The 17,881-nt window shown below is 64.1% G+C and overlaps 1 protein-coding gene and 1 long non-coding RNA gene across 6 annotated transcripts in view; both read right to left on the bottom strand.

The window, feature by feature from the left end:
* Nucleotides 1-3,719: 3,719 nt before the first annotated feature.
* LOC109258822 (uncharacterized) lies at nucleotides 3,720-10,228 on the bottom strand. Its single transcript, XR_002076438.2, has 2 exons — nucleotides 9,797-10,228; nucleotides 3,720-5,756 (listed from the first exon to the last, which is right to left on the bottom strand). It is a non-coding gene; the product is annotated as an uncharacterized LOC109258822 (long non-coding RNA).
* A 1,582-nt stretch (nucleotides 10,229-11,810) lies between these two features.
* Nucleotides 11,811-17,881, bottom strand: part of NACC2 (NACC family member 2) — a 70,782-nt gene continuing 64,711 nt past the window's right edge. For all 5 annotated transcript variants that reach the window (XM_053908550.1, XM_053908551.1, XM_053908553.1 and 2 more), the window contains one exon: nucleotides 11,811-16,766. In XM_053908550.1, coding sequence (XP_053764525.1) covers nucleotides 16,261-16,766 — 506 coding nt within the window. In that variant the 3' untranslated portion in view covers nucleotides 11,811-16,260. The remainder of the gene's footprint in view (nucleotides 16,767-17,881) is intronic.

The raw sequence follows: 17,881 nt of genomic DNA, 5'->3' as shown, positions 1-17,881 counted from the left end.
TCTGGCCTCTGGGTTTCTGACCCGGCACCACCATCTCCAGAAGCCCAGGCACAATGCCGCCTTCCTGGCTCCCAAGGAGGGGGGGCCTGGGTGCCCCGGTCTCTCTGGGGTGGGGGCAGGTCCCCCGTTCCTGCTGGGCTCTCCCGGGCCCCTCCTGCCGTCCCCCCTTGGACTCTCTGGGTTCCCCCCCACCTAAGGAAAGCAGTCAGGGTGCCACCATCACCAGAAACCAGGGTTCTCACGTGGGCACCACCCCCCTTTACAAACGAGGAAACGGAGGCTCAAAAGGCCAGTCCTGTGTTGTGGTCGGCAGGGCGCCCCCAGAGCAGTGCTGTGCCCAACCCAGGGCTGGACGGGGGCAGACAAGGTCTTGATCTCAATCCAAAATACAAGTCCGGGTAAAGCCGTGCAGAGAGCCATTAACAAGTGACAGTCTGCTGCTACCTGGGATGAGGCCACTGTCCATCGCCTCCCAACCCCGCGAGGGATACTGAGCCTGGGCTGTGGGCCGAGTGAGGCATCCAGGGCAAAAGGGAAGGGTGGCTCTGGCAGAGGGAGTGGCGTGGGCAAAGGTCCTGTGGCAGAGATGGAAGAAGGCCAACGGCACATGGAGGGAGGGGCCAGAGCAACACAGAGCCAGCGTGGGGCAGGGAGGGTTGCCAGGTAAAGTACGGGATGCCCCGTAAATTTTAAATTTCAAATAAGTAATGATTTTTAAAAATATAAGCATGTCTGAAAATTGCATGGGACATACTCATACTAAAAAATTATTTGTGCGTGAAATTCAGATTTAACTAGGTGTTCTGTATTCTTACTCGCTAAATCTGGCCACCTTAGCCAGGGATGACCCACACTTGGGTGCACCCACCCGGCTGCAGGGTGGACCCTGGGCCCAAGCCTTGCCCCTGCCCTGAGACGTCCTGCCTGGTAGACTACCACCTCCCTCCTGACCTTCCTACTCCTTCGCTGCGAGGCCCTTTCTCGGAGGTGACCAAGAGGGGCCAGGGGCAAGCGTTGGGCCAATCGGCCCCCTTCACGGAGGAAGTGCGTGGCCGACCTTCGCCCCCGGAGGCCTGGGCGCCGCAGGACCCGAGGCAGACCCAGTGTCCCCGGCCCCCCGGCCCAGCCTCACGGGGCATCCGCGGGACTGACCGAAGGCTGTGCTCAGACCCCACCCGGCCAGGCCACCTGCACAGGCCACCAGCTCCCCCTGAAGCAGGTGATAAACGCCCATTTTTTAGGGCCAAAGCGATTGATTACCAATCGTGTGGCTGACAGTTACAGGAACGGCAGGAGGAGGTGTTAATCTGCTCGAGGTTCGGAAGCCGGTTTCCTCCAGTCTGGAGACGAGGAACCTCGCCTCCTGTCTCGGGGAGGACAAAGTGACCAGATTTATTGCAGCCACAAGAGATCATCATGCACTCAGCAGCTTCCAGCCCCTGGCTCGAGGGGAAGTGGGGGCCCCCTGGGGACTGAGCGGCGGAGGGGTGGGGGGCCTGCTCCCGGAATCCCCCACCGGGTGGGAGGAGGGGAGAGCCTGGGGAGGCCAGTGCTGGGAGGGACGGGCCAAGGCCGGGAAGTGCCCCCCACGCCACCGCCCCCGCTCAGCGATGCTCAGGGGCTCCCCTCCCTGCCCCTGTGGCTCCCTGGGCTCCCCACCCTCCTCCCCAGCCGTCCGTGCCAGGCCACATCCAATCTCTCTCACAGCCTCAGTTTCCTTTCCTGCAAAACAAAGAGCAGCTTCTGGAGGATTCCGGGACACCCTCCAGGCCAGCCTGAGGACGGCACCTGGCCGGGTGGGCTCGGCCACTGAGCACTGCTGGCCCCTGGAGGGACAGGGCTCTGCAGACCAAGGGTCCGGGCAGGGCGGGTGTCCAGGGCCGGCCGGGCTGCAGAAGCCAGCCTCGCTCCCCGCGTGCACTCAGGCTCAGTCCGCACGATGAACGCGGTAAATGATTGCACCCTCAATAATCAAAGAATCATCATCGATGGGTCTTTAATTTCCATACAATAACTGTCTTATTAAATCTAAATTTAATGTGCTTCTGGAATCCTTAATTTAAAGTGTTACTGCACCCACCATCTGCTCCAGGAAATACAAATGCAGGGAGCACGTGACTCCAAGCAGCACGGAGACAGGTGCCGGCCTCACTCGCGCAGCTGAGGCTCCTGGGCCGGACCTCCTCCCGCCGGGCTGGCCCGGCTTCTCTCCGGGGCCGGACCTTCTCTCCTGGCCCGGCTTCTCTCCTGGGAGCGCGGCCCCAGAGCCAGCCCGGGAGTCTGCCTGCAGACAGGGGAGTCCTGGGCCTGGCATTCGAGGCCGCAGGAGCTCCCCTCTCTCCCCGGCAGGGCTCTGCCCTGATGTCGCTCAGCGCTCACCCCGGGGCACCTCCAGCAGGAAGCCTCTCCTGGCCCCTGACGGCTGCCCAGAGTGCCCACAGACCCTCCCTGGACACGGGCCAGGGTCTCCGCAAACGCAAAGTGGGTGCCCGTGGGGCCACTGCCCCAACGAGTGACCCTCATGACCCCCGATCCTGGACACTGGACTCAGAGAATCGGCTGGCTTCTCCTCCACGTGCTGGGTGGCCGGGGGCCACTCACAGGGCCTCTCTGTAAAGGGGACAAGATAGTTGACAGGCCTGGGGGATGGGAGCCTGGAGGGGTTGGCGGACCTTGGGGGGGACGGAGAGGCTTCTGGTGACGCCTGGGGGGCATCGGGACAGGGAGTGTACTGGCTCTTTGGTCCCTTCCCCTTGGCCTGCTGGATGGCTGCCTTGCCCTGCACCTCTCCAGCCTTGTCCCCAGCCCTCCCTTCCCCAGGTTTCTGGAAGCAGCTGCCCTTGGAAGCCCCTCCTGACCCAGGTCACCCCTGGTCTGGAAGGGGTCGCGTAGCTCGGTCTGGGGCCAGAGCGCCCGGGGCTGGCTCTGTGCTGCACCGGGCCTCCCTCCTGCTCCACCGTGTGGCTAACAGCGTCCCCTCGCCCCTGTCACCTGCCCCCGCGTGGGCCGGGCTTTTGCCTCCATGCTGCCCGCTTGAGCAAAGTCAGTCACCTCTGGCAGGTGCGGATTTTCTACCCCAGACCTCATATCGCAGACAAGGGCTCGCCTGGTGCAGAACCACCCCCCCCCCCACCTCTGCCGGAACACCTCCCTCCTGCACCTGTCTGCTCAGCGCTCCGAGCCCCCGGGGGGTTGGCGGGACGCCCAGCACCAAGCCCCTATTTGGGACGGTGTCGGGTGGAGGGTCACGCCCGGCCTGACTCAGCCCCACCACCCACTGGCCGTGGAGTTATTTTTGAAATTGTGGCAAAATAGGGGTGCACCGGGGTGGCTCCATTGCTTAAGCATCCGGCTCTTGATTTCAGCTCAGGTCACGGTCTCACAGTTCGACGGTTCGAGCCTCGTGTTGAGCTCTGCGTTGACAGCACGGGGGCCACGTGGGAGTCTCTCTCTCCCTCTCTCTGCTCCCCCTCCGCTCGCTCTTTCTCTCTCTCGAGATAAACAAACTTTAAAAAAATTGTGGCGGGGCACCCGGGTGGCTCAGTCGGTTGAACATCCGACTTCGGCTCGGGTCACGATCTCGCGGTTCGTGAGTTTGAGCCCCGCGTCGGGCTCTGTGCTGACGGCTCGGAGCCCGGAGCCTGCTTCGGATGCTGTGTCTCCCCTGCTCGCTCTCTCTCTCTCTCTCTCTCTCTCTGTCTCAAAAATACGTTTTGAAAATTAAAAAAATAATACATTTTAAAAATTGTGGCCAAATACAGCAGAGACAAGATTTACAGTTAAGCGTTATAAACTGCACAGTTCGATGGCATTAAGCACATTTCTGATGCTGCAGCCTTCACCACCCTCCAGTTTCAGAACGTTCCCCCCAAAAGGACACCGTGTGCCCATAGTCAGCAGCCGGCCCCTGGCGCCAACGACCTGCTTTCTGTCTGTGGAGCTGCCTGTCCTGGACGTTTCACGTGGCATCCCACGCTGCGTGTCCTCGTGTGCCCGGCCTCCCTCACGCAGGGCCGCGTTTTCAAGGTTCCTCCGCGTCGCCGCGGGAATCGGCATCTCCTCCCTTTTTCCTGGTGGAGTAACATCCCGCCGCCCAGGGGGCCCCCGTTCACTCGTCTGATGGTCCCTCCCTCTGGCCGCGGTGAATAGCGCTCCGGGAACGTGCGAGGACGGGTTTTGGTCCTAACATCGGTCTTCAGTTGTTTGGGGCGCGTGGCCGGGGGGTGGCACAGCTGGGTCCCGTGGAAGGTCCGCGTTCGGCGTTTTGAGAACCGCGGCCCCGCCGGGGGCACAGACGTGTGGGCAAGCGTCCTCGGTGGCGGCGGATCCGCCCGTCGGATGGAGACCATCACTGCTTTCTGTGGCGCGTGAGGAAGAGCGGCCAGGGTGGCCCTCGGCACGTGGGTCCGGCCGTGGCAGCCACGGTTACTGAGCCCCTGCTGCGCACCAGCCACTTCGTTTGGTGCATCCAGTCGGTGCTCTATACATAGCAAATAGGGGATTTCCGATTTCCGATTTCCATGCCACCTCGGTGAGGTAGAAACTGTTTTCTCTAATTCACAAAATCTCACACAGGTTAAGTGACTCCAGAGTCCCCCAGCCAGAGGATGGGGCCGGGACCCTGTCACAGCCCATGTGGCTCCCGAGAGCAGGGCCGCCGTGCACATGGGTGCAGGCTGCTCACTGCACAAGGATGCCCGGCTGAGGGGATGAAAGGGGCTGCCCGGGTCCCATTCTGTCCACCCCCATCATGTGCCCGGGAGCTGCCTTCGCCCAGGGTGCCTCGTCGTGACCAGCGCGGAGGTGCTGGGCGTCTGCTGAAGGCCTGGCCGTGTCCTGCCAGGGGCCCACACTGTGCCAGGCCTACCCAGGGAGCCCTGGGGCTGCCCTCTGCTGTGTGTGGGAAGCAGGGACACAGTGTGCCTCTGACGCAGGAACGGGGAGAGGGCCAGAGACAGGCCTGCCTCTCCGATCTGGGCCTGCACATGCCTGGGCCCTGCCACAGTGGCCCGGGCCCAGCCTCTGCTGGAGGGATCCCCAGGAGAAGGCCGTGCAGAGAGGCACCCGACTCCGTGCAGGTGTGAAGGCTGAGGGTCGGACCCTTCACACTCCTGCTTTCAGCAGAGGAGGACCAGAGGGGGGGGCCGCAGTGACCGTGTTCCTGCAGTGTGTTGCAGGCCTGATGGACACGGTCAGAACAGAGGTTCCACTTACAGAGGACGAGACTGAGGTTCAGAGTGGCCAGGCCCAGGCTCCTCTCGGCCTCCCCTGTCTCTCGGGAAATTGGCTCTGGCTGCTGGACCAGCTTTCCCTGGATTCTCGGTACAGAATCACCCACTGGCATCCTCCAGGGGTCCGAGTATGTGCGGCTGGGGAACCGGATTCCTGCCTGAGCAGAACCCACCCGGCCGGCACTCACTCTCCATCATGCACGGCCCCTCTGAGGCCCCAAACTCCTCCCGGCAGCAGCGGCCTGATCCCATTTCATGGAGGGGAAAGCCGAGGCCCAGGGGAGTCAAGCACATGCCGAGGCTGAGGAGGGAGAGCTCCGCCATACCTCCCGCCCCGCGAGCCCCCGGGCGGGCCTGGCCTACCTCAGCCTCGGCCCCTCCGGAGTGAGCCCCTCCACACAGGCGCGTTCAGAAAGTTCCATGTTTGTGGAGCTGGCTTCCGCCTGGATCACAGCCTCAGTCCTCACGGTAATCGACTGCTCGCTAATCAAATTGATTTCCATTCCAATGAGTCCTGCCTGCTGCCTACATTCCAGGAACCGTATTTTGAGCACAGACATATAATCAAACGGCAAAAAGCAGAGGGCACAGAGGGCCTCTCTGCCAATCGAATAAAAGCTAAATGGCCCGAGCTTTTAGGCCTAATCACTTCTGTATTCCCACCAGGGCTGGGTCTCCAGCAAAGCCCATCTGATTGAGGCTGGGCTCACCCGAGCATTTTGGCTTCAGGTCCTAATATCCCCCCCAGCCTTGCCGGTCTCCCCTGATCTGCCGGGGTGGCCTGATGGGTCCCTTCCAACCAAAGTCCAGCTTCCCCTTCGGGAGGGGCTCTGCCGCTCTGTCCTGGAGACGTTCCCGGGCCCGGCGCCGGGCGGTGCACCCCTCCTCCTGGCATGTCCCCTGGGACTGGGGTGGCCGAGAGTCCCTGGAGGCCCCAGGGCACAGGTCCAGGAGCCCAGGAGCACAGGGCACCGGCCCTCCAGCCCAAGCCGTCCCCGGTCTGTGTGGAGCCCTGGCCTGGGGGGGCTCTCGAAGGGGCGCGTCGGGTCCTGAGGCCCACCGGCTGCCCAGGGCCTGTGTGGAGACACAGACCTCGAGAGCCCCTGCAGCCAGTCTCTGAGCCCAGAGGGACCCTTTTCAGCCCCTGCAGGGCCCCCAGGCGGGGAGTCCAGGCCCCCCCCTCCTCTGCCCTCCATCCCCGCCTCCCCGCCCCGCTGCCCTGCCCAATGTTCCCAGACAAAGAGCTGGGCCTGTCTTCTCAACCCACTGTATTTGCCACGGGAGAGAAGCAGCCAGTCCAAGCCCGGAGCCGCTTCCCAAGTGTCAGAGTCTGTCCCGGGCCAGAGGCCACCCCTCCCTGCCCCAAGCTCCACCACCCACCATATGACCTCAGTTCCCCATCTGTGTGGTGTGGGTGACCACAGGAAGCAAAAAGCTGGGAGCACCCGCCCCTCTCCACAGCCCATCAGCTCTCTGGACCTGGCGTGGGACAAGGTGGGCAGGGGCTCTGTGGGCTTCCGTGGGGGCGGGGCTGTGTGCCGCGGCCACGCCCCTGTGCTGGCCCCGGGCTCTGCAGGCTACAGAGCGTGGGGAGAGTGGTCACGGGTGATGGCCTCCCCACGAGAGACCGGGGAGCCTTGTGGGCGGGGGCTCCTGGAAGTGACAGGGGCCCTGGGGCTGAATGCAGAGGCCCCCCCAAGAGGGAGCTCTCAGAGTTCCTGTGGCCGGTCACAGTGTCCCCCTCAAAGCGTCACCCCAGACCCCAATTACTCCCTGCTGGCCCTCGGCTGAAGCTTCAAGAACTCTGAAGCCAGGAGCTGCAGCCAGAATAGGGGTGGGCACCTGTGTGGGTCACAGCTGAGACAGAGCTGGCCCGGGCCCGGCCGGTATCCAGCAAACCCTTAGCAGGAATCTCCGTCTGGCTTCTGAAATGGCGTTCGAGGCCGGCCGACTTGGCCAGCCGTGTGCAGGGCCGTGAGTTCCCCTCCCTGTTTCTTTGGGTGGTGGGGCTGCGGTCAGGCCGGAAAGCGTGAGGTTGCCTCTGTGTCCACGCAGACCCTGAGGGGTCCGCTCGACCCGCTCACCTCCGACCGACATTTGGGTTGCTCCCACCTTATGGCACGAGGCTGGCACCTTAGGACCACACCTGCCTTTTCTCTGGGGACCCTGACTGGGGAACGTGCCCACCGGTCTGACTGGAGCCTCTCTGTCTGAAAGAGTCTCCGAGGCTCCTTGTCACCCCTCGGAGGTTGGAGCCCCTCGGGGTGACGCTGAGCCAGGCTGCCCGCCCCTCCCCTGCTCTCCCAACCCCAGGGGCCACCCAGGCAGGTGACTTCCGCTCTGGGCCCCTCAACCCTCGTCTTCCTCAAAGAGCCCCGGGTCACCCGGCAGGCCAGGCCAGGTGCCCCATTCCTTCCCTCCTCAGAGGAAGGGCTGAGGGCCCCCCTCGTGGTGGGGGTGAGGAGACCGGGAGTGGCTGTGGCGGGAGACCCCTTCAACACCTCTGAGCCTCAGTTTCCCTGTCTGAAAAACGGGGCTACAATGAGATCGCCTCACAGGGTTGTGTTGGGGCTTCAGTGAAGTCCTGCATGAACACCGGACCTGCAGAGGTCAGCAGGGTCAAGCTCAACCCCACCCCCACCCCCGGGAGGCCCGAGGTACGGTGTGGTCTCCCGCAGGGGTAGCAGGTGCGTTCCTCCCCCACCCCAGCCCCCTCAGGTCCCCACAGGGATCCTGGCCATCTGCGTGTGCTGTGATTTTTGTGGGTGTCGTTCGTAGTGACAAAAGTAGCCAAAGCAGTTCCCCACCAGAGACCTGAGCCCAGCGGCTCTGGCTTTCAGGCAGGTGGGGAGGACTCAGGGTCTCCCGGAGCGAGGGCCCCAGAGACCCTGCAGCCCAGAAGCCGAAGCCGAGGTCCGGAGGCGGGAACATGTGCGTCCATATCACAGTTCGGGGCTCCGAGCCCGGCCTCAAATCATCGGCTCTCGTGCAGGCCAGGGTCCCTGGGGGGATGGAGGACCAGGGGCCCAGTGGGGGCGGCCGGCTGATGGATGAAGGATCGCACAGCTGAGCAAGCAGGGCCCGGTCGGCAGGGAGGCGTTTCGGGGTCCACGAGGCGCTAATTCCCTCAGGGCAGGAAATGCCCTCCCAGCCCCAAGCTGTTTCGGGCCTCCAGCGCCTGGTGGGAGGGTGGGAGTGCTCTGGAAACAGCTCAGGATGGAGACCCAGACCATCGGGGTCTGTGGAGGCCAAGTTCCCCACCCCCTGCCTCACCGACTGTTCCTGGGGGGGCTGGATGTGAACACCCGGCCGGCCGCCAGGGGTGACCTTCCTCCCCTGCCGCCCCGGTGCAGCCCCCCCAGCTGGGGGCCAGGACTTCTTCCTGGAGGGTGAACTTCTGTCCTCTGGCCCCTCCAGGACCAGGGCCGGCCAGGGTCTGAGCAGGGCAAAGGCCACAGAGCTGTATGGCCCGAGGGGTGGCTTGTCTGGGGTGCCAGCGTGGGGCGCCCTGGAACCTCCGTGACCAGGCAGAGCGGCCTCCCGAACAAGGTGCCAGCGCTGCTGGGGAAGCCCTTTTCCAGAACCTGCTCCACCGTGGGGAGGCCAGAGGGACAAGCGTGGCTGGCTCCTTGCCGGGAAACAGCCACACCCCCGCACCAGCCCGTCCCTCACGCGAAAAGGGACCTGAGGCAGGAGCCGGGCAGCCCCAGGCCGTGCACGTGGGCTCTGTGCCAGCCTGGCTGGCGCTGGGCAAGGCCTTGCTCTCCCCGGCCCCTGATGGCCAGCCCTAGAGAAACAGGCTGCCTTTCCTGGAAATCAGGGCCTCCGCGCCCCTCCCCCTGCGGCAAGGGCATCCACCTCCCAGCTCCCTGTCTGTCCGGAGCAGCTAGGCAGTTACAGGTCCCAGGGGGCTGGGACCAGCTTCTGCTCAGCGAGACCTGCCTCCCCGGTGTGTGTGGGAGGGGGGCCCAGACGAGACCCCCGGGGCCGCCACTGCCTGGGCCACACTGCCTCGTTGGTCCCTGCGCCCGCCCTGCCCCGCCCCGCCCCGCCCCCTCTCTCCGTAGGCTCCCAGTCACAAACCTGCCACACCCCGGGCCCACCCAGAACAGCCTCCCTCAGACGACGGGGACCCCGGAGGTGGGCCACAAGGGCAGGGCAGATCTGGGCCAGAGATCCCGTCCAGCCCTGCTCTTCTGTGGCATTCCTACTGAGGCCACCTGATGTGTCCCCACCCCCTCCTTAGCAGGCTCCCGGGGCCCCTCCCAGCTCTCTGCACTGGTCACCCCAGGGGGGCCCAAGAGGCAGGGCCCACGGGGGATGGCCTCGCGCCCCGCCCTCGGGCGCCCAGGCAGCCCGGCCTCCGTGACCCCTACCCTCACAGCAGGAGCTCTGTCGACACTGTCGCCCAATTCACCCCCTGCCCGTCCCCCGAGTGCCCAGACACGTGGGTGCCTCGGTGGCCGACATACCGGAGAGCTGGGTGCATCTGAACACCCTGTCCCTCTTCCCCGGCCGTTCCCTCCCTCCCAGCCCAGGGCCCTAACCGCGGCCGGCCTGCCCACCGTTCTCCTTCCTTCCCGAGGAAGATCCCTCCGTGGTCCTTGGACAAGCGTCTGTGTCCACTGCTGAGTGGACCCTCCCACCTGGCCCTTCTGGGGCCACCTGACCGAGCGGACGTAACGCAGAGCTGTGACCGAGCCGCCCCAGGCCTCCTCAGCAGCAGCAGATGGGCTGGGTCACTGCCAGCATGGCGCGGGGTGACGGCACAGGGCCTCCGTGCCCCCTCCGGGGAGGGGTGGTGCCCATCCAGAGCGGGTTGTGACGAATACGCCACCCAGGCTTATCAACGAGTGGGAGCTGGCACAAAGGTGACCAGTGTGGCTCCTGCCCGGGCCGTCCCTCCTCCCTGCTCACCACCCCCCCCACCCTGGCCGGGCCCTCACCCTGGCCTGTGCACAGCCGGGACCCCGGGGCCCTTCCTCCACAGGCTCGGGACCACCCGTTCCCCAGGGCTCGGACCCTTTGTGCGGAGGACAAAGGGCTCCAGGGCACAGCCTCGGGCCTGCTGACGCTGCACCCCCTCCCAGATCAGGACAAAGGGTTGAGAGGAGGGGCTGAGGTTCTGATGCCTCAGCCAGTTTCTGTGGAGGCTGCAAGGGCAGGGAGGCCGCTGAAGGACAGGGGCCGGAGGGGACAGAGCACAGGCCGGCAGGTGCCGGGCTCCCCCTCCTCCTGAAACACTGGGACACGCTGGGCCAGGCGGGTCCCCGTGCCACAGGGTCCCCACCTCCGAACTGGGTTCCAAGCCGGGACCCTCCTCGCATTCCCACCGCACACGGGCCTCAGTCGGCCCCAGACCACCCGGATGGGGCATCTGGAGGCCTGTGAGGGGGCTTTGGGGCCTCCCAGGTGTGTGTCCCACGGCCCAGAGGAGGGGTATCTCCACCGCGTCCAGAGCTGTGAGGCCGCGGCGGGAAGGGGCCAGAGAGGACGCTGGTCAGCTGGAATGGGGGTGGCAGGGAACAGCTCTGAAAACAAGATCTGAAGTGACACACTGTGCTGGTGGCCGGAGCTGGGCTTGGCAGAGGGGTGGGCACAGGCACACCCAGGTCCCCAGCCCTGCCTGGGCCAGGCTCCTTGGGCATTCCGGGGGAGACGGCGTGATGTGCTGACCCAAGCCAGCGTACCCGCTGATGCAGGGGTCCCCGGGGTAGAGCACCCATTTGAAAACCACGTGCGCCCATTTTAGACTCTGTGCCTATTCCGTGCTGGCCGTGGCTCCAGGGGACCCCATTCTGGGGACACCACCATGAAGCAGACCTACAGGCCCCCCCCCCACCCCCCGGGGAAGCTCGATAAACAAGTCAGCAAATACACCCGTGGCTCAGCCCGGGCAAGAACCGGGGGTGCCGATGAGAAGACAGGGGCCTGCCACACAGGTGCCCGGGTGCGGGAAGCACGTGCGAGGGCCCAGTCCAGGTCTCAGGGACACCCTGAGGCACGGCCTCCCTTGCCCAGCGCCCTGGTTTCAGGGCGAGCTCTCAGCAGAGAAACGAAGGGGGCAGAGAGCTGCCAGGGCTGAATCTGAGAACCCCAGTCCAGAGCTGGCCTGAGGGGAACAGTTCCAGAGACGGCTGGGAGATGGGAGTGTCCCCCCGGACACCGGGGGCTCCCAGTCCGGCCAGGGGACCTGCTGTCCATTTGCAATCCCCCCTCTGTCCACCTGGGGGCAGGCCCGGCCCAGGAGGAGGTGGCCGGGGCACAGCCGGCTATAGCCACACACCTGGCGGGTGGCAGGCAGGTGAGGCAGGTGGGGTGGCTTTCCCAGCTGGCAGACAACAAAAAGGAAAGGAGCCCCTCCCAGCTCAGCCCGGAGCCCTCCCACAAGCACGTAACCCCCCGCCCCCCGGGGTGGGGGGCCCGTGGGCACGGAGCCTGGGGATGGCCCTTCCCCCACCTGGGGATCCTGGGTCCTGAGGGCGACCCGAGTCACTGGGTCACCTGCCCAACAGCCGGCCTTCTCCCTGGCTCCCCAGCGTCTCCCCAGTCGCACTGACCAAGCAAGGTGCGGGCAGCTGGGTTTGAACTGACTTTATTATTCCGTAAATGTGAATTTTACAAAGCGCTATACAATGAACGATCACATCCTTCTGTTTGTTTGTAACGGATTTCCACCTCACGAATCGGCTCTGAGCGTGACAGAAGCCCTGGGTTTCCCGGTGGCCGGCGGACGCGTCTGTAGGGTCGAGTTACCGGTGCAGCGTCAGCCACGGCGAGAAAGCAACAATCTTGACTCTGCTGAGTAGCAGCAGAAAGGAGAGAGGACGCACCTGCGGGGCCGGAACGGAGCTCGGGGCTCAGGAAACAGACCTCCTCCACGGCACAGGGACAGTGATCTCATTCGTTTATTAACAGTCGTGAGTTACAGCACTACCTAACGACCCCCACCAGACCGTATGGCGGCGACAGTCTCCTTTATCAAAAGGCTCTTTTTCCCAAACATTCCGTCCAAAGCATGAATGGTCTGTTTGCACCCAGTGCCATCCACATGTTCAAGTCAAAAATATTTATACATTTTATACTTAAGTTCTTTTTTTTTTTTTTTGTCTGCTAAAAATAGTATTGCAAGTTTTGGCTTCTTTTGACATAAAAATTACAATCATGTGCAAAACGCTAACAATGAAGGGGTTGATCTGAATTCAAGCAGGTTGTCCAATCTGAACGCTCCAGATTCTGCATAATTTTCCTTTTCATTTTTTTTTTTTTTCTCGAAGAAACAAAACAAACAAACAAACGGAACCCAGAACCTTGGCCATGTTAGAAACATCTTGTACCAAGCCCTAACGACCTCCCGGTGGCGGGTGGCGGGTATTCGGAGCTGGCTGGCTGACATGATGACACATTTATGCATCACAGTAGTTAAAGCTCAAGACAGCTATGAACTCTCAATTCTGTGTTTAGGATTTACTGCTGGCAGAGGCAAACAGAGGTTTTCGCGCAGTTTTCGGTCGGTTAATGGGCCATCGGCCTCTTTCCGCGGGCATCAAGGCATCTCCATAAAAATAACCCATCTGAGGGGAGTCTAGGCGGTAAATGGCTGGGGGTGGTACTGGGCTGGTGCTAGAAAGTTCTGCCGTTCGGTGGGGATAGGTCAGGGCCGGGCACACCAAGAGTCCCCGCAGATGCTCCGGCCCCGCCCCCCCGCCGCGCCCCTCCCCCTCTGCCTTCCTTCCAGCTCCAAACACAAACGCCGCCCAGGAGCCAGCGAGCGAGCTCGCTTGCGTGGACGAGATGTGAACCCCAGGCCCACGGTCAGCCAGCACCACGGCAGCCGGAGAGGGGCTGCAGGCCGCCCCTGGGAAGCTATCTCCCCTGGCCTCTAATCCCCGGCCACGGCCACATTCAGGGGCAAGGTAAGACAATCGAACCAAACGCAAAGTTAAGCAACCACAGAGAACTCTGGGTGAGACCAGACACAGTGCAGAAAACAAGACAGAATTCAAGTACTGAGGCGCCCCGGCCAGGCCGGGGGGGCCCCGCCAGCTCACAGTATCTGTCACATCTACCCGTCCCTTCTCCTGGACCTTTTGCACTCCGTCCCAGCTGCCTCCTGTGGCACAGCCCGTCCGCCGGGGGAGGATGTGCGCCCAGCCGGCTGCCCGCCACGTCCGCTCTGACGGGGTCCAGTCCCTTCTCTCCTCCTCAAAAAGGCGCGGGTCTAACTTAGCTCTATAATAGACTCTACATAGTGTATGCATATTGCTAATAGTCAAGCTTGGGAGTAAAGGTGCAGAAATGTCATAAATACTGAGTGGCTTGTCTCTCGGTCTACAGGGTCTGGGTGAGTCAGGGTCACGCTCACGGGACAGGAATTAGCCGTCTTGTAAACAGAGGAGGGGGAGGGTCCGGTTTTCTTAATTGGTTTTCCTTGGGAAAAATGATTGGAAGATGCTAAGGCACTCTGGAAGGCCCCTCCGAGCCCAGGCCCGCCGCCGCCCGCCCCGCGGAACATTCAGGACGCGGAGGGAGCGCCCCGGCAGATACAATCATCAGCCATGCCCGTCTGCAAACGCTCCGGACCCACGTCCACCGCGGGACACATTAGTGCAAAACGCTCGGCCTGGCCCGCCCGGGGCACAGGGGGAGCTCAGAACCCATTCACATTGAAGTATTAAAGTTTTACCTATATATAGCTCTTGCCTTCCTTACCCAGAACAACAAAACAGACGGCGGTTTTAAACAATTAGGGGACAGAGGTCGCGGGACATTGTGCTGGCCTGAGTGGCGGTCAGGCCTTCTCTGTGCAGGCGCCACTGCCCCCACCGGGCCAGTGCACCCCTGCGTGACCTGGCCTCGGGTCGGGGGCCGCTCCCACTCTGGACCGGAGGGGAGAGAGGGAGAGCGAGCGAGCCCTTCTGCTGACGGCCGGGGCGGGCTGGCCGTCTCCCCAGGGTCCTCAGGGATGGTCAAATTAAAGTGCACATTGGGGTGAGGAAGGGGAGCTGCAGGGGGGATGGGGGGATGGGGGTCACCCTTACCCATCCCCACCCCCACCCCCCAGGGGCCGCCTGAGGATGCTGGGGGGAGGCCTTCTCGCAGTCCCAGGAGGGCCAGGTCCTGAGGGGCCCACACAGAGCCAACCCCACCTGGGCCCAAGTCGGGGGGAGAAGGAGGCAGAGAGAGAGGCGTATCTCGGGGCCAGGCGGTGGGTTCGGGGCCCCAACCTCCAGGCCCGGACCACCCTGGTCTGGGGCACAGGGGCTGCGATCAGCTCCCCCGTGCCTGCCCAAGGTCCCCCCACCCCTCTTCCGGGAGCCATCAGATCTTTCTGGAGGGTGGGCACATGTCTGGGCCGGCTGGAGGAGGCTGGAGGCTCCGTGCAGGGAGCCCCCTCCCCAAGCCTCCCCCAGGGCCTCTCCACACAGGGCAGCAGTCAGTAGGACCCTCCGTGGAAAGGGGCCTAAGCCCCTGCAGGCCGCCCGCAGCTGGGGGAGGCTCAGCTCTGTGGGTCCCGGGCAGGGACACCTACAGGCACACGCAGGCAGGTGGGCCTATTCTGCACCCAGTCGGGGGCGGGGAGAGTGCGAGGGAAGGGGAGGGGTCCAACAGACCCCTTCAGGTCCGGAAAACCGAGGGGTGTCTCGGGTCTGGCCTAACAGCTGCCTGGGGCTCGGAAGGAAGGAAGCCCCTGGACAAAGTGGCCACCTGAGTGCTCCATGCAGCCCGTGCCCTCCCTCACCAAAACACAGCAACTCAACTTCAAAGTGAGCCTTCCAGCAACTTCTAGGGGTCCTTCCTCCGTGCACCCTGCCGTGCATTCCAGACCGCACCCCTACTGCTCCCCCCCCCCCCGCCCCCGCACACCCACAGCCGCAGAGGCGCACACCCCAGGGTTTGCAGCACAAAACGGGGACCCGCTCCAGCCCGGCCTGGCCTCTGCCTCCTCCCAGGCAGGGCCCGCAGCACCCTCCTGTGTCACTTGCCCTGGCTGCTTCTCCCTGCGACGGCCCTGCTCTGCACAGGAGGGAGGTGGGACCCAGGGCCCGGCGGGGCCCGGATACAGATGACCCAGACCCCGGCCACAGTGGGTTGGAGGCAGGGACACCAAATCCTCCCTAATTTTTTGCTCTTTTGGGTCTGAAAATTTTCAAACCATACATGAAATAGATCTGAATTAAGACAAAAACAAATAAACAGACAAACGTAATCCCAACGTGGCTGAGGGCTGTGGGGCGGCACCAGGGCCGTGGCCGCGCCCCACAGGATGGCAGGTGGCCGGGCGGGAGCCACGGGCGCTCATGGCAGCTGGCCCAGCCTGTGGGGCCCCGGTGCACCAAGGACCAAGGAGCTGGGGGACCAGGGGAGCCCATGGGCACAGGGTAGGAGAGCAGAGATGCCGGAACCCTGCCTCCTCCTGTGGGCGGCCCATCCCGCTGCCCCCGCACACGCTCAAACACACACGCACACGCACACACGCCCTCACTCGCTCCCACACCCCACGCACACAGTGGACCCGGAAGGCCTGACCCCCGAGTCTCAGGAAGAAGGAAAACCAGAGGAGTTTGGCCCCCGGGGGCCCAGCCCTGGCCCCTGGCCCCAGGGGGGTGAGCAGTGAGTGTCAGGGGGCGCGGGCCCCACACCCCAGGCCCCCTGGGCAGAGGGGGCGGGCAGGGCGGGGAGGCAGGGCAGGCGGACCCCCCCCCCTCCCCTCCCCCAGGCTCTCGTCCCCGTCCCCGCCCCCGCGAGGGGTGGGGGTGGGGCGGGGGGCGGGGCCACAGCCTGGAGGCTAACCTCGCAGATATCAAAAGGGGCCCTGGGACCTTCCTCGCGAGGTCACCGGCGGACTCGTCCTTACAGTATATCGAATGCGTGTGTTTCCTTCATCAACTTTAAATACAAGCAGGATAAAAATCACATTTTTTTCAGGCAACAGTAGCAGTTCCGTAGGTAAGTGGCTTGATCACATTTGTTGTATTAGTAACGCATGCAAGCAGCTGGAAAACCGTCCCGCGGGCCGGCGGCTCCTCTACAAGGTCCCTGCGTAGGACGCCTCCTGTCTCCGGGCCGCCGCGGGCGTCTGCGGCCGGCTGGAGCTGGTGCCGCCCTGCTCGAAGGGCTGCGGGGGGCTCTGGGCGGCCGCGGGCGGCGGCTCGGGCGCGGCCACCTCCTGGATGACGGAGCCCGCCCCGTCCGCCTCCTCGCCGGCCTCGAACGCGGGGTTGTTGGCGGCGCTCAGGTCGACATTCACGGCGTCAGTCCTCAGAGCCACGATGGTGGCGGCGTCGGCCCGCCGCTCCGCGTAGATGCGCTGCTCGAACACCTGCGCCGCGGCGGGCGGGAAGTCGGGGTCGAGGGGCGGGCCGGCGGCGGAGGAGCCCATGACCGTGCGGTACATCTCCACGCCCTCGGGCAGCATGGACTTGATCTTGGGCAGCCAGCGCTTGCGCACGCGGCGGGCGTTGGTACACATGTCCGCCGCGATCACGTTCATCTCACTCTCCTTGAAGCTGGGGGCGAAGTTCTGGCAGTACACTGCGAGCACAGGGGTGCGGGGGCACGGGCTGAGTGACCCCCGCCTCCCGAGGGGCCCCACCAGCCCCGGGGTCAGGGTGACCCCCGCCTCCCGAGGGGCCCCACAGCCCCGGGGTCAGGGCACTTATTTGCTGGAGTGGCCGCTCCTGAGCCAGTGGGGGCATGGCTGGGGGCCTCCAGAGACGTCATGGCCACCCAGGCCTCTTGTGGCCTCAGCCTGAGGACAGGGGGTCACCCTTCTCTCCACTCAGTCCTGGAGACCCTGCCCTGCTCCCTCGGGACAACTGGCATCGGGACACAAGGCCGTGGTACCTCCCTGAGCACCCACTGGCTGTGTGGCCTTGGGCAGGTCCCTGGCATCTCTGGGCCTCATTTATCGCTGCCCCACCCACCCTGGGTCCCAGACCTGCTCAGACAAGCCTGATGGGTAACCCTGCCCTGGCCAGAAGGGGAGTCGGGGCAGGGAGGGCAGGCAGCCCTCGGCACCCGCTAATCAGAGGCGCTTCCTCACAGTCTGGACAAGGAGCGAGGCGGAGCCGGTCAGCCCCTTCCCCCGGCCCAGCCCGAGCCGGGAGGAAGTGAGCCCCGGTGGCCGCATCCGTCGTCATTGAAAACGGTGCCGAGCCTCTCCTTGGTCCTCCACTGGGAGCCACAGGACCCCGCTCTGCAAGCCACCTGGGAGCCAGAGCCAGGTCCCCAGGGCGAGCCCCTCACAGCAGCATCGGCCGCACACCTCCCGGCCTCTTCCCGGAGCCCCACTGGCACTGCACGCTTTGGGACTCCCATTATCCACCACAAAGGCCCCTCTTTGCTCTAAAACAGAATTAGCCTCACAAGAGATGTTTTCCAAGCAAGGAAATAAGACAGTGTCTCGCGAGCCGACGGCCGCAGGAGGGCCGGCTCTCGGCCCGTCTGGCCCGATCGGAGCGGGTGGGCTCCTCCCGAGGCCGGGGCTGGGGCCGGGGGGCAGCAGTCGGCTGCGGAGATGGACCGGCTCCGCCCCCACGCGCCCAGGAGCGGGAGGCAGGAGCCAGCAAGCAGATGGCAAAGGCTCAAAATAACCTCGAAATGTAAATAAGGGGTTTTGTTCAAAAAGGAAAATTAGATCTATTTCA

Source organism: Panthera pardus, unplaced genomic scaffold (assembly GCF_024362965.1).
Source record: "Panthera pardus isolate Hobbes unplaced genomic scaffold, ASM2436296v1 HiC_scaffold_20, whole genome shotgun sequence".
In the NCBI taxonomy this organism is placed as follows: domain Eukaryota; kingdom Metazoa; phylum Chordata; class Mammalia; order Carnivora; family Felidae; genus Panthera; species Panthera pardus.
This window is presented reverse-complemented; position numbering and strand designations above follow the sequence as displayed.